At 41.4% G+C, this 17,387-nt stretch overlaps 1 protein-coding gene and 1 long non-coding RNA gene across 8 annotated transcripts in view; one reads left to right on the top strand and one right to left on the bottom strand.

Moving 5' to 3' along the window:
• HMGB1 (high mobility group box 1) overlaps positions 1–2,225 on the top strand; it is a 157,871-nt gene extending 155,646 nt beyond the window's left edge. For all 7 annotated transcript variants that reach the window (XM_063697242.1, XM_055359756.2, XM_019039569.4 and 4 more), the window contains exon 5: positions 546–2,225. In XM_063697242.1, coding sequence (XP_063553312.1) covers positions 546–722 — 177 coding nt within the window. In that variant the 3' untranslated portion in view covers positions 723–2,225. The remainder of the gene's footprint in view (positions 1–545) is intronic.
• Positions 2,226–12,775: 10,550 nt separating this feature from the next.
• LOC129526195 (uncharacterized) lies at positions 12,776–16,315 on the bottom strand. Its single transcript, XR_008670812.2, has 3 exons — positions 15,763–16,315; positions 15,502–15,655; positions 12,776–14,694 (listed from the first exon to the last, which is right to left on the bottom strand). It is a non-coding gene; the product is annotated as an uncharacterized lncRNA (long non-coding RNA).
• Between the last annotated feature and the right edge of the window lie 1,072 nt (positions 16,316–17,387).

Here is a 17,387-nt window from a genome sequence, read left to right as displayed (position 1 = left end):
GATTAAGGAAATCTATAACTCTTACAGTTCAGTAAATTGAAATATTAAATACTTAATTTTCAGCTTTAGTCATTCTGAAAAGTGTTTATTTCTAGATGTTTCTTAACCTAATTGCATGTTTATTGACAAATTACCTTTTTTTTTTTAAGACCACATTTTCTACTAAGGATTAGGGTCTGACAGTGTAAACCTGTAGAGTGCTTTTTTGCATTCAGAAGGTGGCAGTGTCTACCCTTTAATCAAAGTCTCTACGTTCTGGTTTTAATGGAGTTAGGATGTGGTACATAATTGCACCTCAATGAGGCATAACTTTGCAAATATTAGACTATGCCATTTCATGAGTTATAGATTGTTATAATGATCTTGTATTTTTATGTTCATTTATTGAAGTTCTAGTTATTTCTGGAGTTGCTGTGGATCTACAGATACGTGATATTTTGGTATAACTAGCATCTTGATTTCTTTCATAAAGTTCTGCCATGTTCTGTTTCTTTCCTTAATGTTTTTTTCTTCCCTACTGTTTTATCCTCCGTTTGCTTTGGAAGGATATTGCTGCATATCGAGCTAAAGGAAAGCCTGATGCAGCAAAAAAGGGAGTTGTCAAGGCTGAAAAAAGCAAGAAAAAGAAGGAAGAGGAGGAAGATGAGGAAGATGAAGAGGATGAGGAGGAGGAGGAAGATGAAGAAGATGAAGATGAAGAAGAAGATGATGATGATGAATAAGTTGGTTCTAGCGCAGTTTTTTTTTTCTTGTCTATAAAGCATTTAACCCCCCTGTACACAACTCACTCCTTTTAAAGAAAAAAATTGAAATGTAAGGCTGTGTAAGATTTGTTTTTAAACTGTACAGTGTCTTTTTTTGTATAGTTAACACACTACCGAATGTGTCTTTAGATAGCCCTGTCCTGGTGGTATTTTCAATAGCCACTAACCTTGCCTGGTACAGTATGGGGGTTGTAAATTGGCATGGAAATTTAAAGCAGGTTCTTGTTGGTGCACAGCACAAATTAGTTATATATGGGGATGGTAGTTTTTTCATCTTCAGTTGTCTCTGATGCAGCTTATACGAAATAATTGTTGTTCTGTTAACTGAATACCACTCTGTAATTGCAAAAAAAAAAAAAAGTTGCAGCTGTTTTGTTGACATTCTGAATGCTTCTAAGTAAATACAATTTTTTTTATTAGTATTGTTGTCCTTTTCATAGGTCTGAAATTTTTCTTCTTGAGGGGAAGCTAGTCTTTTGCTTTTGCCCATTTTGAATCACATGAATTATTACAGTGTTTATCCTTTCATATAGTTAGCTAATAAAAAGCTTTTGTCTACACACCCTGCATATCATAATGGGGGTAAAGTTAAGTTGAGATAGTTTTCATCCATAACTGAACATCCAAAATCTTGATCAGTTAAGAAATTTCACATAGCCCACTTACATTTACAAACTGAAGAGTAATCAATCTACTCAAAGCATGGGATTATTAGAATCAAACATTTTGAAAGTCTGTCCTTGAAGGACTAATAGAAAAGTATGTTCTAACCTTTACATGAGGACTCTATTCTTTAACTCCCATTACCATGTAATGGCAGTTATATTTTGCAGTTCCCGCATTAAAGAAGACCTGAGAATGTATCCCCAAAAGCGTGAGCTTAAAATACAAGACTGCCATATTAAATTTTTTGTTGACATTAGTCTCAGTGAAGACTATGAAAATGCTGGCTATAGATGTCTTTTCCCATTTATCTAAATATGGACTGCTCAGGAAACGAGACTATCCATTACAAGTATTTTTAATTAATTGGGCCAGCTTTTCAAACAAAGATGCCACATTCAAAATAGGGTATATTTTCCTATATTACGGTTTGCCCCTTTATAAATCCAAGTAGATAGGAAAGAAGACACTTAAACTTCGCATCTCAGTATGAATTATTCAATTTATTTGAATGATTTTTCTTTACAAAACAAACTCATTAGTCATGTTTATCTGCTTAGCAGTTTAGGGAACAATTTGGCAATTTTGTGGTTTTCGAGATTATCGTTTTCTTAAAGTGCCAGTATTTTAAAATAGCGTTCTTGTAATTTTACACGCTTTTGTGATGGAGTGCTGTTTTGTTATATAATTTTGACTTGGATTCTTTCCATTTGCATTTGTTTATGTAATTTCAGGAGGAATACTGAACATCTGAGTCCTGGATGATACTAATAAACTAATAATTGCAGAGGTTTTAAATATTAGTTAAATGGCTTTCACTTAAGAACTTAAGATTTTGTTACATATTTTTAAATCTTGTTTCTGATAATACCTCTTAGCAGTACCTTTTAAATAAGTATAAGGGATGGCAAAGTTTTTCCCTTTAAAAATACTTTATGCTTATAAATAGGTTAATGGGCTGATAAAAGGTTTTGTCAAACATTGCAAGTATTCGGTGCTATATGTAGAGGAGGAAAAACTAGTTTTACTTTCAGAATGATTTAAACAAGATTTTTAAAAACAAGATACATGCAAGTGAACAGCAGGGTTAGTGACAGGCTGCAATTGTGTCAACATCAGATTTTTTGTTCAGAGGAGCAAATGACTCAATCTGATTTAGATGGAAGTTTCTACTGTATAGAAATCACCATTAATCACCAACATTAATAATTCTGATCCATTTAAAATGAATTCTGGCTCAAGGAGACTTTGTAACTTTAGTAGGTACGTCATGACAACCACCATTTTTTTAAGATGTTGAGAATGGGAACAGTTTTTTTAGGGTTTATTCTTGACCACAGATCTTAAGAAAATGGACAGAAACCCTCTTCAATCTGAAGATTAGTATGGTTTGGTGTTCTAACAGTATCCCCTAGAAGCTGGATGTCTAAAACTCAAGTAAATGGAAGTGGGAGGCAATTTAGATAATTAAGTGTAAAGCCTTGTAACTGAAGATGATTTTTTTTAGAAAGTGTATAGAAACTATTTCAATGCCAAGATAGTTACAGTGCTGTGAGGTTTAAAGACTTTGTTGACATCAAGAAAAGACTAAATCTATAATTAATTGGGCCAACTTTTAAAATGATGCTTTTTAAAACTAATGAACTAAGATATAAATCTTAGTTTTTTTGCATTTTAAAGATAGGCATATGGCATATTGATTAACGAGTCAAATTTCCTAACTTTGCTGTGCAAAGGTTGAGAGCTATTGCTGATTAGTTACCACAGTTCTGATGATCGTCCCATCACAGTGTTGTTAATGTTTGCTGTATTTATTAATTTTCTTAAAGTGAAATCTGAAAAATGAAATTTGTGTGTCCTGTGTACCCGAGGGGTAATGATTAAATGATAAAGATAAGAAAAGCGCCCATGTAACACAAATTGCCATTCAACAGGTATTTCCCTTACTACCTAAGGAATTGTAACCATTGCTCAGACATTGTAGGATTTAACTATGTTGAAAACCACAGGAGAGGCCGGGCGCAGTGGCTCACGCCTGTAATCCCAGCACTTTGGGAGGCCAAGGCGGGCGGATCACGAGGTCAGGAGATTGAGACCATCCTGGCTAACATGGTGAAACCCCGCCTCTACTAAAAATACAAAAAATTAGCCGAGCGTGGTGGTGGGCGCCTGTAGTCCCAGTAACTCAGGAGGCTGAGGCAGGAGAATGGCGTGAACCCGGGAGGCAGAGGTTGCAGTAAGCCGAGATTGTGCCACTGCACTCCAGCCTGGGTGACAGAGCAAGACTCCATCCCCAAAAAATAAAATAAAATAAACCACAGGAGAGACAACTGGTTTTTGAATGAAATACATGGGCACTGCGTTGCTTGACATCACATAGTCCTTGATGAAAGTTCACATTTAGGTCTGCTTGGTACAATACGCCTCCTAAAAAGGTCCTTGATGAAAGTTCACATTTAGGTCTGCTTGGTACAACACGCCTCCTGAAAGGGTCTGATAGCTTTCAGTAGCAGTAAGACACTTGCATGTGATGGTAAGGTATCTGCAAATTTGCACACACCGTACACAGCTTAAGTCTTAGAATTAACTTGCTAAAATGTGAGCCTTTGGTAATTAGGCTGTTTTATTAGGGAGTGTGATAATATTTGAATTTCTTTTCATATTTGTGCTTTGTGTCATTTTCAAATGACCCTTGAAATGTATTTTAAAACTAGATAAAAGCCAGAAAGTGATTTGATTGTCTATCCAGCAAAAGATGGAAGGTGGTTCATTTTCTTGTCCTCTTTTAATACCAAGGCAGTGCTAATAACACTTGCCACAACTTGGGAAATTCCATGGGTCTACGCCACATTGCTCCGAGAGTAATGAGGCAAAATAGTGCTCTGTTATAGAATTGCTTGTTTCATGATACATCGTGACAGAAACACCATACAACATGGAATGACACAAACATAATATGCCACACTCCAGAATATTGTAATGCTCGTCTTCCAGGGGGGTTCAGTCTAAGGTAATCTCTACCAGGAAGAAATGCTAGATGACTTTAGACATGTGCATTGGTTTGGACCTTCTAATTAGTTGAATTTTTACTTATTTTGACATGAGAGATTACATAGAATCTCTATGTTGCCCAGGTTGGTCTCCAAATCTGCTCAAACAATCCTCCCGCCTCAGCTTCTCAAGTAGCTGGGATTACAGGGACACACCACTGTGCTTAGCTTAAATAGTTGAATTTATTGGGCATCCACTGAAAAGAAGGAAGTAGGAATAAAATCTGCAATAATATGAATAAACCTGTAAGTGAGCATGAGCAGTGGTGGGCAAGAGTATGCAGACTCTGGAATCCAGAAATAGAAAGTCAGTGGAAAGCCAGGCACAGTGGCTCACACTTAACAATCCCAGCACTTTGGGAGGCCGAGGTGGGAGGATCACTTGAGGCCAGGAGTTTGACACTAGCCTGGGCAACATAGTGAGACCTTGTCTACTAGAAATAAATAATTTTGCAGATATACTAAATACCATTTTAAAAATAAGTGGAAAAGGGATTAGAGAGATCCTTGTAAGTTATGTACTCATATTCATTGTTCTCTTTAGTCACATAATTCAGTCATGTAAATGACATTCCACAGTATGGTGCTCCATAATATATATTTTTTCTTTTTTCGATCTCACTTGTATATGATCCATAATATTTTTTATCATTCCCTTACTGATGGACATTTAGATTGTTTCCTATTTTTTGCTGTTTAACAGTACTGTGCTGAACATCTGTACATTTCTCTCAGGCATGTGTGGGTCTTCAGATACCTCAAAAGTAGAACTGCTGAGTCAAAAGATATTTGCATTTAACATTTTGGAAGATGTTGATAAATTGCACCCCACCCCACCCCCACCCACAAAAGCTGTTATTTATGCTGTGAAACATTTTAACAATGATTTTGCAATTAGTCAAGATTTTTACTGGTTTTTCTTTGGCTGTATAACTCAATTTTTAAAAACGAGAAATTAAAATACTGAAATACTGTCATTTGTCCAGAGCTACCTGACCAGAATAAGAAACGCAGACAGAATCAACTGAAAGACTCTTAGGACAAGCCACTGCTTTATTTAAACTGCTAAACTATTTCTCAAACTCCTGGCCTCAAACTATCCTCCCTCCCTCCTCGGCCTTGTTGCTGAGATTACAGGCGTGAGAACCACAGTTCCTGGCCTAAACTGCTAAACTATTTCTCTAAAGTTACTGCAGTAACTAAATAAGTAATCCACTGTGTGAAAATGAGGAGGTTCTTTCTCATTTTGATATACTCTGTCCTAAATGGAAGTATGTGGTAGTTTTTTGGTTGGTTTGTTTTATTCTGGGGAGGGTCTTTTCTAGCAGAGATTCTATGTCAATCTTACAGAAGCTGCAGCCAACAGTTTTGGAAATGCAAGTCGTTCAATAAGGTGTAGCAAAAGGAGAAATGTGTGGCCCAGATACTAGCCTTTAGGAGACAAGTGTTTGGAAAGGCAGAATGGATTCTGAGGATTTGCCTTAAATGGAATAAAGTTCACCAGTTCCTTGCTGGAGATGATACTTTATGGCAAAGGACATACTCCAAATGTGCTTATAAATGAAATTGTATTTATATGCTCAAAGTGAAATTAAGCTGGCCGGGCGCAGTGGCTCACGCCTGTAATCCCAGCACTTTGGGAGGCCAAGGCGGGCGGATCATGAGGTCAGGAGATTGAGACCATCGTAGCTAATACGGTGAAACCCCGTCTCTACTAAAAATACAAAAAAATTTTCCGGGCGTGGTGGCGGGCGCCTGTAGTCCCAGCTACTTGGGAGGCTGAGGCAGGAGAATGGTGTGAACCTGGGAGGCGGAGCTTGCAGTGAGCCAAGATCGTGCCACTGCACTCCAGCCTGGGTGACAGCGAGACTCCAACTCAAAAAAAAAAAGTGAAATTAAGCTTGGTTCCTTAGGGTTACATAGAATCTCTCATTAGAGGCTTTACCGTATTTTGTTTGTTAGCTTTTGCTTTTTGGGTTTTTTTCTCCTTTTCACAGGTGTTGACTGTACCCTGGTTTTGTTTATTGGGTTTCAATTAGAGCTTATTTTATAAAGTGATCTGAACATAACCAAGTAAGAGAATAAAAAACCCTAAAATAAAATAAGGATCTGTTGAGTGAGAGAGAGTTCTCCTAAAGATAAAGAAAAACAAGATGCTCAGTTGCCACAGCCTCAGGTGCCACTGTAATCCCTGGAAGAGATGAAGAGTAAGAACTTGGAGGCTACTCAGAGCAAAGATATTGCAGCTCCCCCACCCCTACACCCCAAGCCCCATTTCCCCAGGCCTTGCTCTGCCACCTGGAATCAGCCTGGCTGGAGCTTGGGCACAGGGAATGGGGCTAGGCACACTTAGGCTCAGAAGCAGAGAGGCTGACCAGAGAGCCTGTTATCAGGGAGGGACAGAATAAGGCATAGCACTAGTGTAAGGTCCTAGCACATTACAGGCAAAGGGGCTCTAAGGGCTACCGTAGTCTAATCTGTGCATTTTTACAGAGTAGTGGACAGAGGCCCATAGGGATTCAGAGGCTTGCTCAAGGACAAATGGCAGTATCAAAACACTCTAGCAGCACCAGGCTCACAGTAGGTGCAAAAAAGATGTGAGCTCTTTCCCCTTCCCTTAAGGACAGCAACAAAAAGGCTGGAAAGCTTCCTCACTGCCCCTCACTTCCAGGCCTGGGTTCTTCTGCTTTGGCTACAATTTTTGCTATGCTAGGATAGCCAGTACATTCTGCCATCACTGAGGTTCTTCTCTGGCTTTCTCCTTTGATTTACTTGGACAGAACATTTCTGAACTGAACCAAACCAAACCAAACAAAAATACTCCCCGTCATGTAGAAAGTTATAGGCTATCTGATTCTAAAGGGCTGGTAATCACTAATATAATAGATGCTGCTTAGGACTGTAGCCTGATCTTCTGGAAGTAGAAGCAAGATGCAATATGCTACACATGACAATAACTTTCGAAAAATCGGTTGCCCTTATGAATGAAACTTACATTATTGAAACAAAATAAGAAAACAAAAACCTATAATTCTACCAGTCAGCAAGACTATTACCATATTATGTGCCCTTCCAGTTTCTATATATAACATGTAATATATATAGATACGTAGATTTTAAAAATTGAGGTGAGACTCATATAACATAAAATTAACCTTATTTTTTTTTTTTTTTTTTTTTTCTTGAGATGGAGTCTCGCTCTGTCACCCAGGCTGGAGTGCAGTGGCGCGATCTCGGCTCACTGCGAGTTCTGCCATCCGGGTTCACGCCATTCTCCTGCCTCAGTCTCCCAAGTAGCTGGGACTACAGGTGCCCGCCACTGCGCCCAGCTAATTTCTTGTATTTTTAGTAGAGACGGGGTTTCACTGTGGTCTCGATCTCCTATCTCGTGATCCGCCCACCTCGGCCTTCCAAAGTGCTGGGATTAAAAGCCTGAGCCATCGCTCCCAGCCCATTCATTCCTTTTTAAGGCTGAATAATATTCTATTGTGTGTATATACCATAATTCCTTATTCATTCATCCAGTGATAAGGTCTTAGGCTGTTTCCACCCTGTGGCTATTGTGAATAATGCTGCTATGAATGTGCGTGTACAGGTATTTGTTTGAGTTCTTGTTTTCAATACTTTGCGTATATATCTAGGAGTGGAATCGTCGGGTCATATGGTAATTTTATGTCTAACTTTTTGAGGAACTGCCAAACTGTTCACAGCAGCTGCACCACTTCACATTCCCACCAATGATGTATGAGGGTTTCAATTTCTCTACAACCTTGCCAGCGCTTCCTATTTTCTATTTTTTAAAATTATAGCCATCCTAGTAGGTGTAAAGTCGAATCGCATTGTGATTTGATTTGTGTCTCCCTAATGACTGATGATCCTGAGTGTCTTTTCATGTGTTTATTGGCCATTTGTATGCTTTGGAGAACTAATTCAAGTTCTTCACCCATATTTAAATTGAGTTGTCTTTGTGTAGTGTTGTGTGCATATAGATATACATACATATATATGTTTTAAAAAATGTTAATAATTTAAAAATATTGCATTTGTAAGCTGCTTTTTCTACTTCACAGTCTATCTTGAACAAAAGTCTATGTCAGCTGGGCACAGTGGCACACACCTATAATCCCAGTACTTTGGGAGGCCAAGGCAGGCGCATCACTTCAGGCCAGGAGTTTGAGACCAGCCTGGCCAACATGGTGAAAGCTTGTCTTTACTATAAATACAAAAATTAGCCAGGTATGGTGGCACGCGCCTATAGTGCCAGCTACTCAGGTGACTGAAGCACAAGAATCGCTTGAACCTGGGAGGCGGAGGTTGCAGTGAACTGAGATGGTGCCACTACACTTCAGCCTGGGCAACAGAGCGAGACCCTGTCTTTAAAAAAATTTAAAAAGTCGGCCGGATGCGGTGGCTCACACCTGTAATCCCAGCACTTTGGGAGGCCGAAGCGGGTGGATCACCTGAGGTCAGGAGTTTGAGACCAGCCTGGCCAACATGGTGAAACCCCGTCTCTACTAAAATACAAAAATAAACTGGGCATGGTGGTGGGTGCTTGTAATCCCAGCTACTTGGGAGCCTGAGGCAGGTGAATTGCTTGAACCCAGGAGTCGGAGGTTGTAGTGAGCCGAGGTCGCACCATTGCACTCTAGTCTGGGCGACAAGAGTAAAACTCCATCTCAAAATAAATAAATAAATATAAATATTAAAAAAGTCTATGTCATCATATATTCTTATTCTGCTGGGCATTATTTTAAGTGCCTGAATGTAAAATACCATGAATTATTCAATCAATTCCATATTATTAGACATTTAGTTTATGATTTTTTACTGTTACATATAAGGTTAACATGACTATCCTTTCTTTATGCTCACACCTTTGCCCATAATTATTTTCTTAGGATATAAATATATTCCTCAAAGTGAAATCACTGAATCAAAAGATGAGCCAAATTTGGTGAATTTTACCAAGCTACCTTTGGAAAGTTTTCACCCAAATGTAACAACTTTTTAAAAGGCTATTCAGACAATTTTACATAGAAGGGATACAAAATAGGGTCATGGTTTCTAAGATTTTATAAAGGTTCAAGCCTACAACAGTGGGGGGAATCGTGAAAGGAGTAAACCTTCAAAAGCAAGCAGATAAAAAGCCTGAAAAACTTGGAAAACCATTGGATTGAAATGTCCATTCCTCTTTATACTTCTGTTACCTTACTACTTTTCAGGTTGGAGATTAACAGAAAGAGCTTTTATATTCAAGTAATTGCAGAACTGCAAAAAGTGAATGCCTAGATCAATTGGAATTGGTAGAAAAACTGAAAATTTTGCAAGAGCATTAGAGCTTTTTTGCTTTTTACTTCATTGTGTCACTGTACTTTGTAAAAATCTACATAATCTCCAAAATTTACTAATTAGTAACTGTATCAGATTTTTTTTCTTTAAATAAGGTTAAATAACAACATTTTCACATACTGTTTTAAAACCAAGACGTAGATCAACATTCTTTGAGGCATTTAACAGTGGCCAATAGGCCAACATGAAACTGAATTAATTATGTATAATTTATCCTCTAGACAATCCCATAGGAATCTTTTTCATACATTGATGAGTAATGGATTTTACCCTACACAGGTCACTGAAAAGCAGTGTAAATTTCATGGCTTTTTTGTGTTTGTTTTTTTTCTGAGATGGAGTCTCGCTCTGTCGCCCAGGCTGGAGTGCAGTGGCACAATCTCAGCTCACCGCAACCTCCGCCTCCTAGGTTCAAGCGATTCTCCTGTCTCAGTCTCCTGAGTAGCTGGGATTACAGGTGCCTGCACCATTCCTGGCTAATTTTTGTATTTTTTAGTAGATACGGGGTTTCACCATGTTGGCCAGGCTAGTCTCAACCTCCTGACCTCAAGTGATCCACCCGCCTCGGCCTCCCAGAGTGCTGGGATTATGGGCGTGAACCACCATGCCTGGCCTCATGTTTCTTTTAAGAACTTAACTTTTAGAAGGCAGCATTGCAAACTTTCACGTCTGAATTTATATATATTGAGCTTCTATAGATAATTACAGTGTACCATTAGAAATAATATTGATTTTGGCCAGGTGCAGTGGCTCACACCTGTAATCCCAGCACTTGGGGAGGCCAAGGCAGGCGGATCACGAGGTCAGGAGATCGAGACCATCCTGCCCAACATGGTGAAACCCCCGTCTCTACTAAAAATATAAAAATTAGCTCGGCATGGTGGCATGCACCTGTAGTCCCAGCTACTCGGGAGGCTTAGGCAGGAGAATCGCTTGAACCCGGGAGGCGGAGGTTGCAGTGAGCCAAGATCACACCACTACATTCCAGCCTGGGTCGAAAGAGTGAAACTCTGTCTCAAAATAAATAAATAAATAAATAAATAAATAAATAAATAAATAAATAAATAAAACTTGGGAGTTTTTAAAAAAATTGTTAAGGTCCTAAAGGTTTTTAAATAACTGTACTTAAGAATCAACTGACCCAGGCCAGTCTCTACTAAAAATATCAAAATAATATTGATTTTGGCAGGGCGCGGTGGCTCACGCCTGTAATCCCAGCACTTTGGGAGGCCGAGGCAGGCAGATCACTTGAGGCCAGGTGTCTGAGACCAGCCTGGCCAACGTGATGAAACCCTGTCTCTACTAAAAATACTAAAATTTAGCAGTGCATGATGGTGCATGCCTGTGATCCCAGCTGCTTGGGAGGCTGAGGCAGGAGAATTGCTTGAACCCAGGAGGCAGAGGTTGCAGAGAGCTGATATCATGCCACTGTACGCTAGCCTGGGCAAAAGAGCAAGACTCCGTCTGAAAAAAAACAAAAAACAGAGATGCCATTTTTTTCTTTATTGTTTTTTGCTACATCTTCATTTTCAGGCCAAATCTAATTTGTTCTTACCTCTAGGTCTTAGTAGGCTATTAATAACAATTCTTAAAATCTCACTAAGAAATCATCAAAATATTTCCATTTTATTTTATTATGAATATCTTTTTTTCTATGTTATTTATTCATTTTTTTTTTATGAGACAGAGTCTTGCTCTGTCACCCAGGCTGGACTGCAGTGGCACAATCATGGCTCACTACAGTCTAAACTTCCTGGGTTCAAGCAGTCCTCCTACCTCAGCCTCTCAAGTAGGTTAGGACTACAGGCATGCACCACCATGCCTAATTTTTTTAAAATTATTTTTTGTAGAGACAAAGTCTTGCTATGTTGTCCAGGCTGGTCTTGAATTCCTGGCCTCAAGCTATCCTCCCTCCTTGGCCTCCCAAGGTGTAATTCCACCCTCACACCATTTTTTTCCAGAGATGGGCTGTCCCGCTGCTAAATGAGCTATGTTGTGATTTCACAGCAACAGACTTACAAGGAGTAGCTTCTACTGTCAGATATCCAAAGGAATTCCTAAAATTTATTCTCCACCCAAGGGCCCTGGAACCTGGGTCTCCATAGTTTTTGTTTGTTTGTTTGTTTGTTTTTGAGATGGACTTTCACTCTTGTTGCCCAGGCTGGAGTGCAATGGTGCGATCTTGGCTCACTGCAACCTCCGCCTCCCAGGTTCAAGCATTTCTCCTGCCTCAGCCTCCTGAGTAGCTAGGATTACAGGCACCCGCCACCACGCCTGGCTAGTTTTTCTTTTGTATTCTTAGTAGAGACGGGATTTTACCATGTTGGTCAGGCTGGTCTTGAACTCCTGACATTAGGCGATCCACCCACCTCGGACTCCCAACGTGCTGGGATTACAGGCGTGAGCCACCGCTCCCAGCCTCCATAGTTTCTTCTCTCTTTAATTCCAGGAAAGACAGCAGTTAGGTGAGTAATGGAAATTATCAGATGAAAATAATAATCTTGTCATCTAATCTAGATTCCTTTCTGTGACCCACTTTTAGCTATTATAAGAACCAGAATAAAACCCATCTGCCATCACTTCAGAAAGTGCCAGGGAAAAAGTCTAAGGAAGGCTTTTATTATTTATTTATTTATTTATTTATTCTTCTTTTTTGAGACAAAGTCTCACTCTATCGCCCAGGCTGGAGTGCAATGACTGAATCATGGCTCACTATAGCCTCAACCCTCTGAGTTCAAGTGATCCTCCCTCCTCAGCCTCTTGAGTAGTGGCACTACAGGTGCACACCACCACGCCCAGCTAATTTCTGATTTTTTGTAGAGACAGGCTCTCTCCATGTTGCCTGGGCTGGTCTCAAACTCCTGGGATCAAGTGATCCTCCCATCTCAGCCTCCCAAAGGCCTGGGATTACAGGCATGAGCCACTGCACCCGGCCCTGAGGAAGATTTTTAAACAATAAACTAGCAAGAGGCCCAGTGAGGTGGCTCACACCTGTAATCAATCCCAGCATTTTGGAAGGCCAAGTTGGGAGGCTTGCTCCAGCCCAGGAGTTCAAGGTTGCAGTGAGCTATGATCATGCCACTGCACTCCAGCTTGGGTGATATAGCAAGACCATGACTCTGAAAGAAAGAAAAAAAAAAGATAATAAATTAGCAAGATATATAGTCATGATAAAGCTGTTTAAAATTATGTTTGCAAGCTAAGTTTACATAGGAAAGAAACATTTGCTGCCTGGTAGAAGAAGTCTCTTCATTTTTAAAAAAGAGATTTTAAAAGAAATTTTATTCATCAAAATGTGGCTGCTACAAGAACTATGATATTGTACCGTTCGGTATATGGTCCTCTTACTAGCTTAAAACTTGATGACATGACTTCGAAAGTGTAAAAATGGTAAAACAAAAACAGGGCAAATGCTCAGCTGTCTTTTCTTTCAGAGAAACTCCAAGGCATGAAGGAAACCTTCAGGTAACAAGTTTGTCCCCTTCATCTGTAAATTCTGCGATGAGGTGACCGACCCATTTCTCCTTTGCTTTCAGGTAGGCTCTGCTGATCCCCTCTCCTCTGTCATTGCCCATGGCTCAGCCTGACTCAATCCTTTCTCAGTGGCCACAGCCAATGCAACTGGGTGCCTGGGCCACCCAGAAGAGTGCAATAGGAAGCTGGTCAGCTCCGGCCACCTTTAGGGTCTGTGCACATCCCCCAGGCCTGTCCAATGAGGCCAATAGCTATGGCAGCCGTTTTTTGTTTTGTTTTTTTTTTCTCTCCTGGATTTTTTCTCTTTTAGCCTCCAAAGGTCTGTAGGCAATGGTGTTGGATTCCAGTTCCCTATCTCTAGGCACGTTGCATTCAAACCAAAGGCCTTGTGCAGAAGATGTCTATTTTCCACTTTCTATTAAGACAGCAAGTAGGGGCCGGGTGCAGTGGCTCACACCTGTAATCCCAGCACTTTGGGAAGCTGAGGCAGGCAGATCACCTGAGGTCAGGAGTTCGAGACCAGCCTGACTAACATGGTGAAACCCCATCTCTACTGAAAGTACAAAAAATTAGCCGGGCGTGGTGGCGTATGCCTGTAATCCCAGCTACTCAGGAGGCTGGGGCAGGAGAATCACTTGAACCTGGGAGGCAGAGGTTGCAGTGAGCTGAGATCGTGCCATCGCACTCCAGCCCGGGTGACAAGAGCAAAACTCCGTCTCCCACAACACCTCCAGCATAAAACAAAACAAACAAAAAACAAAAACAAAAAAACAAGGTAGTGGGGAGGGAGTCAAAACACAACTCAAATTGCATAATTGTGCCTTTGTTCAAGTGATGTGGTAACATTTATTTTTCTAGTAAGATTGTCAGTTCCAGAAGGGCCAGAACTCCTGTCTTTTGACTGTTCTATCACCTGTGTAGGTGCTCATAAATAAGTGCTTCTTGAGTGAACTCGTCTTCTACTCTGTGACAAATCACAAATTCTAACATGTTGGCTCTAATAGCAAACAAGATACAAGACATCTCCAAAAACCTAGGTTGGCATATAGCCTGCTACCCAGTTGCCTAGAGGGATTTGGTATAATGCTAGCAAGAAATGGTGATATTTCATTACAATTACAGAAGAAAACATTATGAACTCAGATCTTGGAAAGAACGGACACTAATATGCCCAATGAATATAATTTTCACAGTATGTCCAGGTGTGGATGTCTGTATTAGAAACGATTGTCACTTTTGCTGAGTGTGGTGGTGTGTGTCTATAGTCCCAGCTACTTGGGAGGCTGAGGCAGAAGGATTGCTTGAGCCCAGGAGTTCCAGGATGTAGTGCACAATGACCGTGTCTGTGAATAGCCACTGTACTCCATCCTCGGCAACACAGTGAGACCCCATCTCTAAAAAAAGAAAAGAAATGAAATGACTGTCACTTTTGACAAGCTTTTAAATTTTCAACTAATTTTCTTCTTAAAATATTTAGGTTTAGAGAACACTTGCTTTCAGAGTGAAGTCCTTCAGTTCCATTAACACATAAATTTCATTAATGTCATGAAATCGTCCTTATAAAGGTCTGAATTCTTTCTAAATACAACAGACTACATTGGATCTGTCTGAAAGTCAAATGTGTTGAATTGAACTGAGTCTCAAACTTATCTTAACCACGTTACAGGTGAAAATCTTCTAAATGATTACGCTTGTTACACTATTGTAACTTTCTAGTTACCCTATAATTTTCCTTTTTTTTTTTTTTTTCCTTTTTTTCTTTTTGAGACAGAGTTTCACTCTTGTGGCCCAGGCTGAGTGCAATGGCGCAGTCTCGGCTCACTGCAACCTCCGCCTCCCGGGTTCAAGCCATTCTCCTGCCTCAGCCTCCCGAGTAGCTGGGATTACAGGTGCCCACCACCATGCCTGGCTAATTTTTATATTTTTAGTAGAGACAGGGCTTCACCATGTTGGCCAGGCTGGTCTCGAACTCCTGACCTCAGGTGATCCGCCCGCCTCAGCCTCCCAAAGTGCTGGGATTACAGGCATGAGCCACTGCGCCCAGCCCCTAATTTTACTTTCTTTAAATGACATGAAATTACATTAAATAGTGACAAGTGGCAGACATCATCAAAAGAAACAGTGAAGACCATTAATATTTTGTCAGACTCTATGCAGTGGGTTGGAAAATACATAAACCCAGAGAGGATGCATTTCCTTACCCTCAAATAGATCCAATTCCTTCCCGTAAGTCGAAGACAACATCTCCAAAGGTAAAATTGAGAAACCCAACAACTACTTGATTGATGAGTAGGCAGCCTGCTAGTAGGGGACTCCTTCACTCATTTACAAACGAGCTGGGCATTGTACTCGGCCCTGGAGATGCAGAGGTAAACAAAACAGACCCATTGCCTCCCTCACAAAGTTTCTAGGAGCTTAGATTTTCATGGAGAAGACAAAACAATGAACAAGCACACACATACCTAAGACAGATCATTTCAGGTGCTGCGCAGGCCCACAAAGATAACACAACAGGGTAATGTGACAGGGGTGAGTTCGAGAGTCTGGAAAGGCCTTTCCAAGGAGAGAATAAGAGGAAGTTCCTTCCCTTTCAAACTGTATTCGTCATTCTGCCTGCTGACTCTATTTCGGTTGGCTTGGACGAGGACTGGTGGCTGATTAATGTTCAATGACCCACGGGGACAGCCCAGGCCGACAGTTCCTCAAGACCCTGCAGGTCAACGTTTCTCAACTTCCCAAGCCTCTCCCTGCTCCAGAACGAGCCTGACTCCGCTCCCAGTTTTTCCGGTAATCTCCTCACCGCTCCGCTGCTGCATTTTACGCACGCCCTCCGGGGAGCGGTCCTCGGCGTCCAGCTCTCAGGATGTGGAGAGCTGCAAATAGCACCGACAGCTGCAGCTGGAGGTAGCCGCCCGGGAAGCCAGCCAGCTGCTGCCACCACAGGGGCCAGGGCCGGCCGCGGGCCTCCGCACGCCCTTGTGAGCAGCTCAGCGGAACCCTCGACGAGGCGGGCCGACTCGCCAGTGCAAATTACGGCTTTTATTTCCTTCTGGGTGCACACGTGGGGAGGGAGGGAGCTTGGGGAAGGAGAGTGTGCGCCCTTCAATGTTTGCCACTTCTCTTCAAAACTGCCTGGGAAGTAGGTCAGCACCAATAGTCACCTCATTTGCACAAACAGGGACACTGAGGTGAAGGAAGTGACTGCACCGCCTGAACAGAGCCGAGTGACAGGGAAGCAGGAATCCATCCAGCCTCTGTGCTCCTGGAACCTGGCCTTTTCCCTCCGATTTTCTTAGTGCTTTTACAGTATCTCCTGACCATTTTTTCCCCCCTGCTACGTGCACAAGACTCACCTTCTCTGGCCACACTCCTCAACGAGAAAATATGAGGATTACTTACAGAGCCCCACTGGAAATCTGTCTTTAAAGAAGGAAGCCTAGGCCGGGTGTCATGGCTCACGCCTGTAATCCCAGCACTTTGGGAGGCCGAGGTGAGCAGATCTCCTGAGGTCAGGAATTCGAGACCAGCCTGGCCAACAAGGTGAAACTCTGTCTCTACTAAAAATACAAAAATCAGCTGGGTGTGGTGATGCACACCTGTAATCCCAGTTACTCGGGAGGCTGAGACAGGAGAATCACTTGAACTGGTGGGGCGGAGGTTGCAGTGAGCCGAGATATCGCCCCACTGCACTCCAGCCTGGGGGACAGAGGGAGACTCTGTCTCAAAAAAAAAAAAAAAAAAAGGCCGGGCGCGGTGGCTCACGCCTGTAATCCCAGCACTTTGGGAGGCCGAGGCGGGCAGATCACCTGAGCTCAGGAGTTCAAGACCAGCCTGGCCAATATGGTGAAACCCCCTCTCTACTAAAAATAAAAAATTAGCTGGGCGTGGAGGCAGGCGCCTGTAATCCCAGCTACTTGGGAGGCTAAGACAAAGAGTGGGACTCTGTCAAAAAAAAAAAAAAAAAAAAGATTCAGACATGAGACCGTGAAACTGACTACAGTCACTATTGCATTGTTTATAGATGTTGCCAGACAGAAAGCCCCAAAGCAGCAGCAGCATAGTACCTTCCTAACACTTAGATTGGGAA

The sequence above is a fragment of the Gorilla gorilla genome, chromosome 14, assembly GCF_029281585.2.
Source record: "Gorilla gorilla gorilla isolate KB3781 chromosome 14, NHGRI_mGorGor1-v2.1_pri, whole genome shotgun sequence".
In the NCBI taxonomy this organism is placed as follows: Eukaryota; Metazoa; Chordata; class Mammalia; order Primates; family Hominidae; genus Gorilla; species Gorilla gorilla.
The sequence above is the reverse complement of the archived record's forward strand: the minus strand, read 5'-3'. Positions and strand labels throughout refer to the sequence as shown.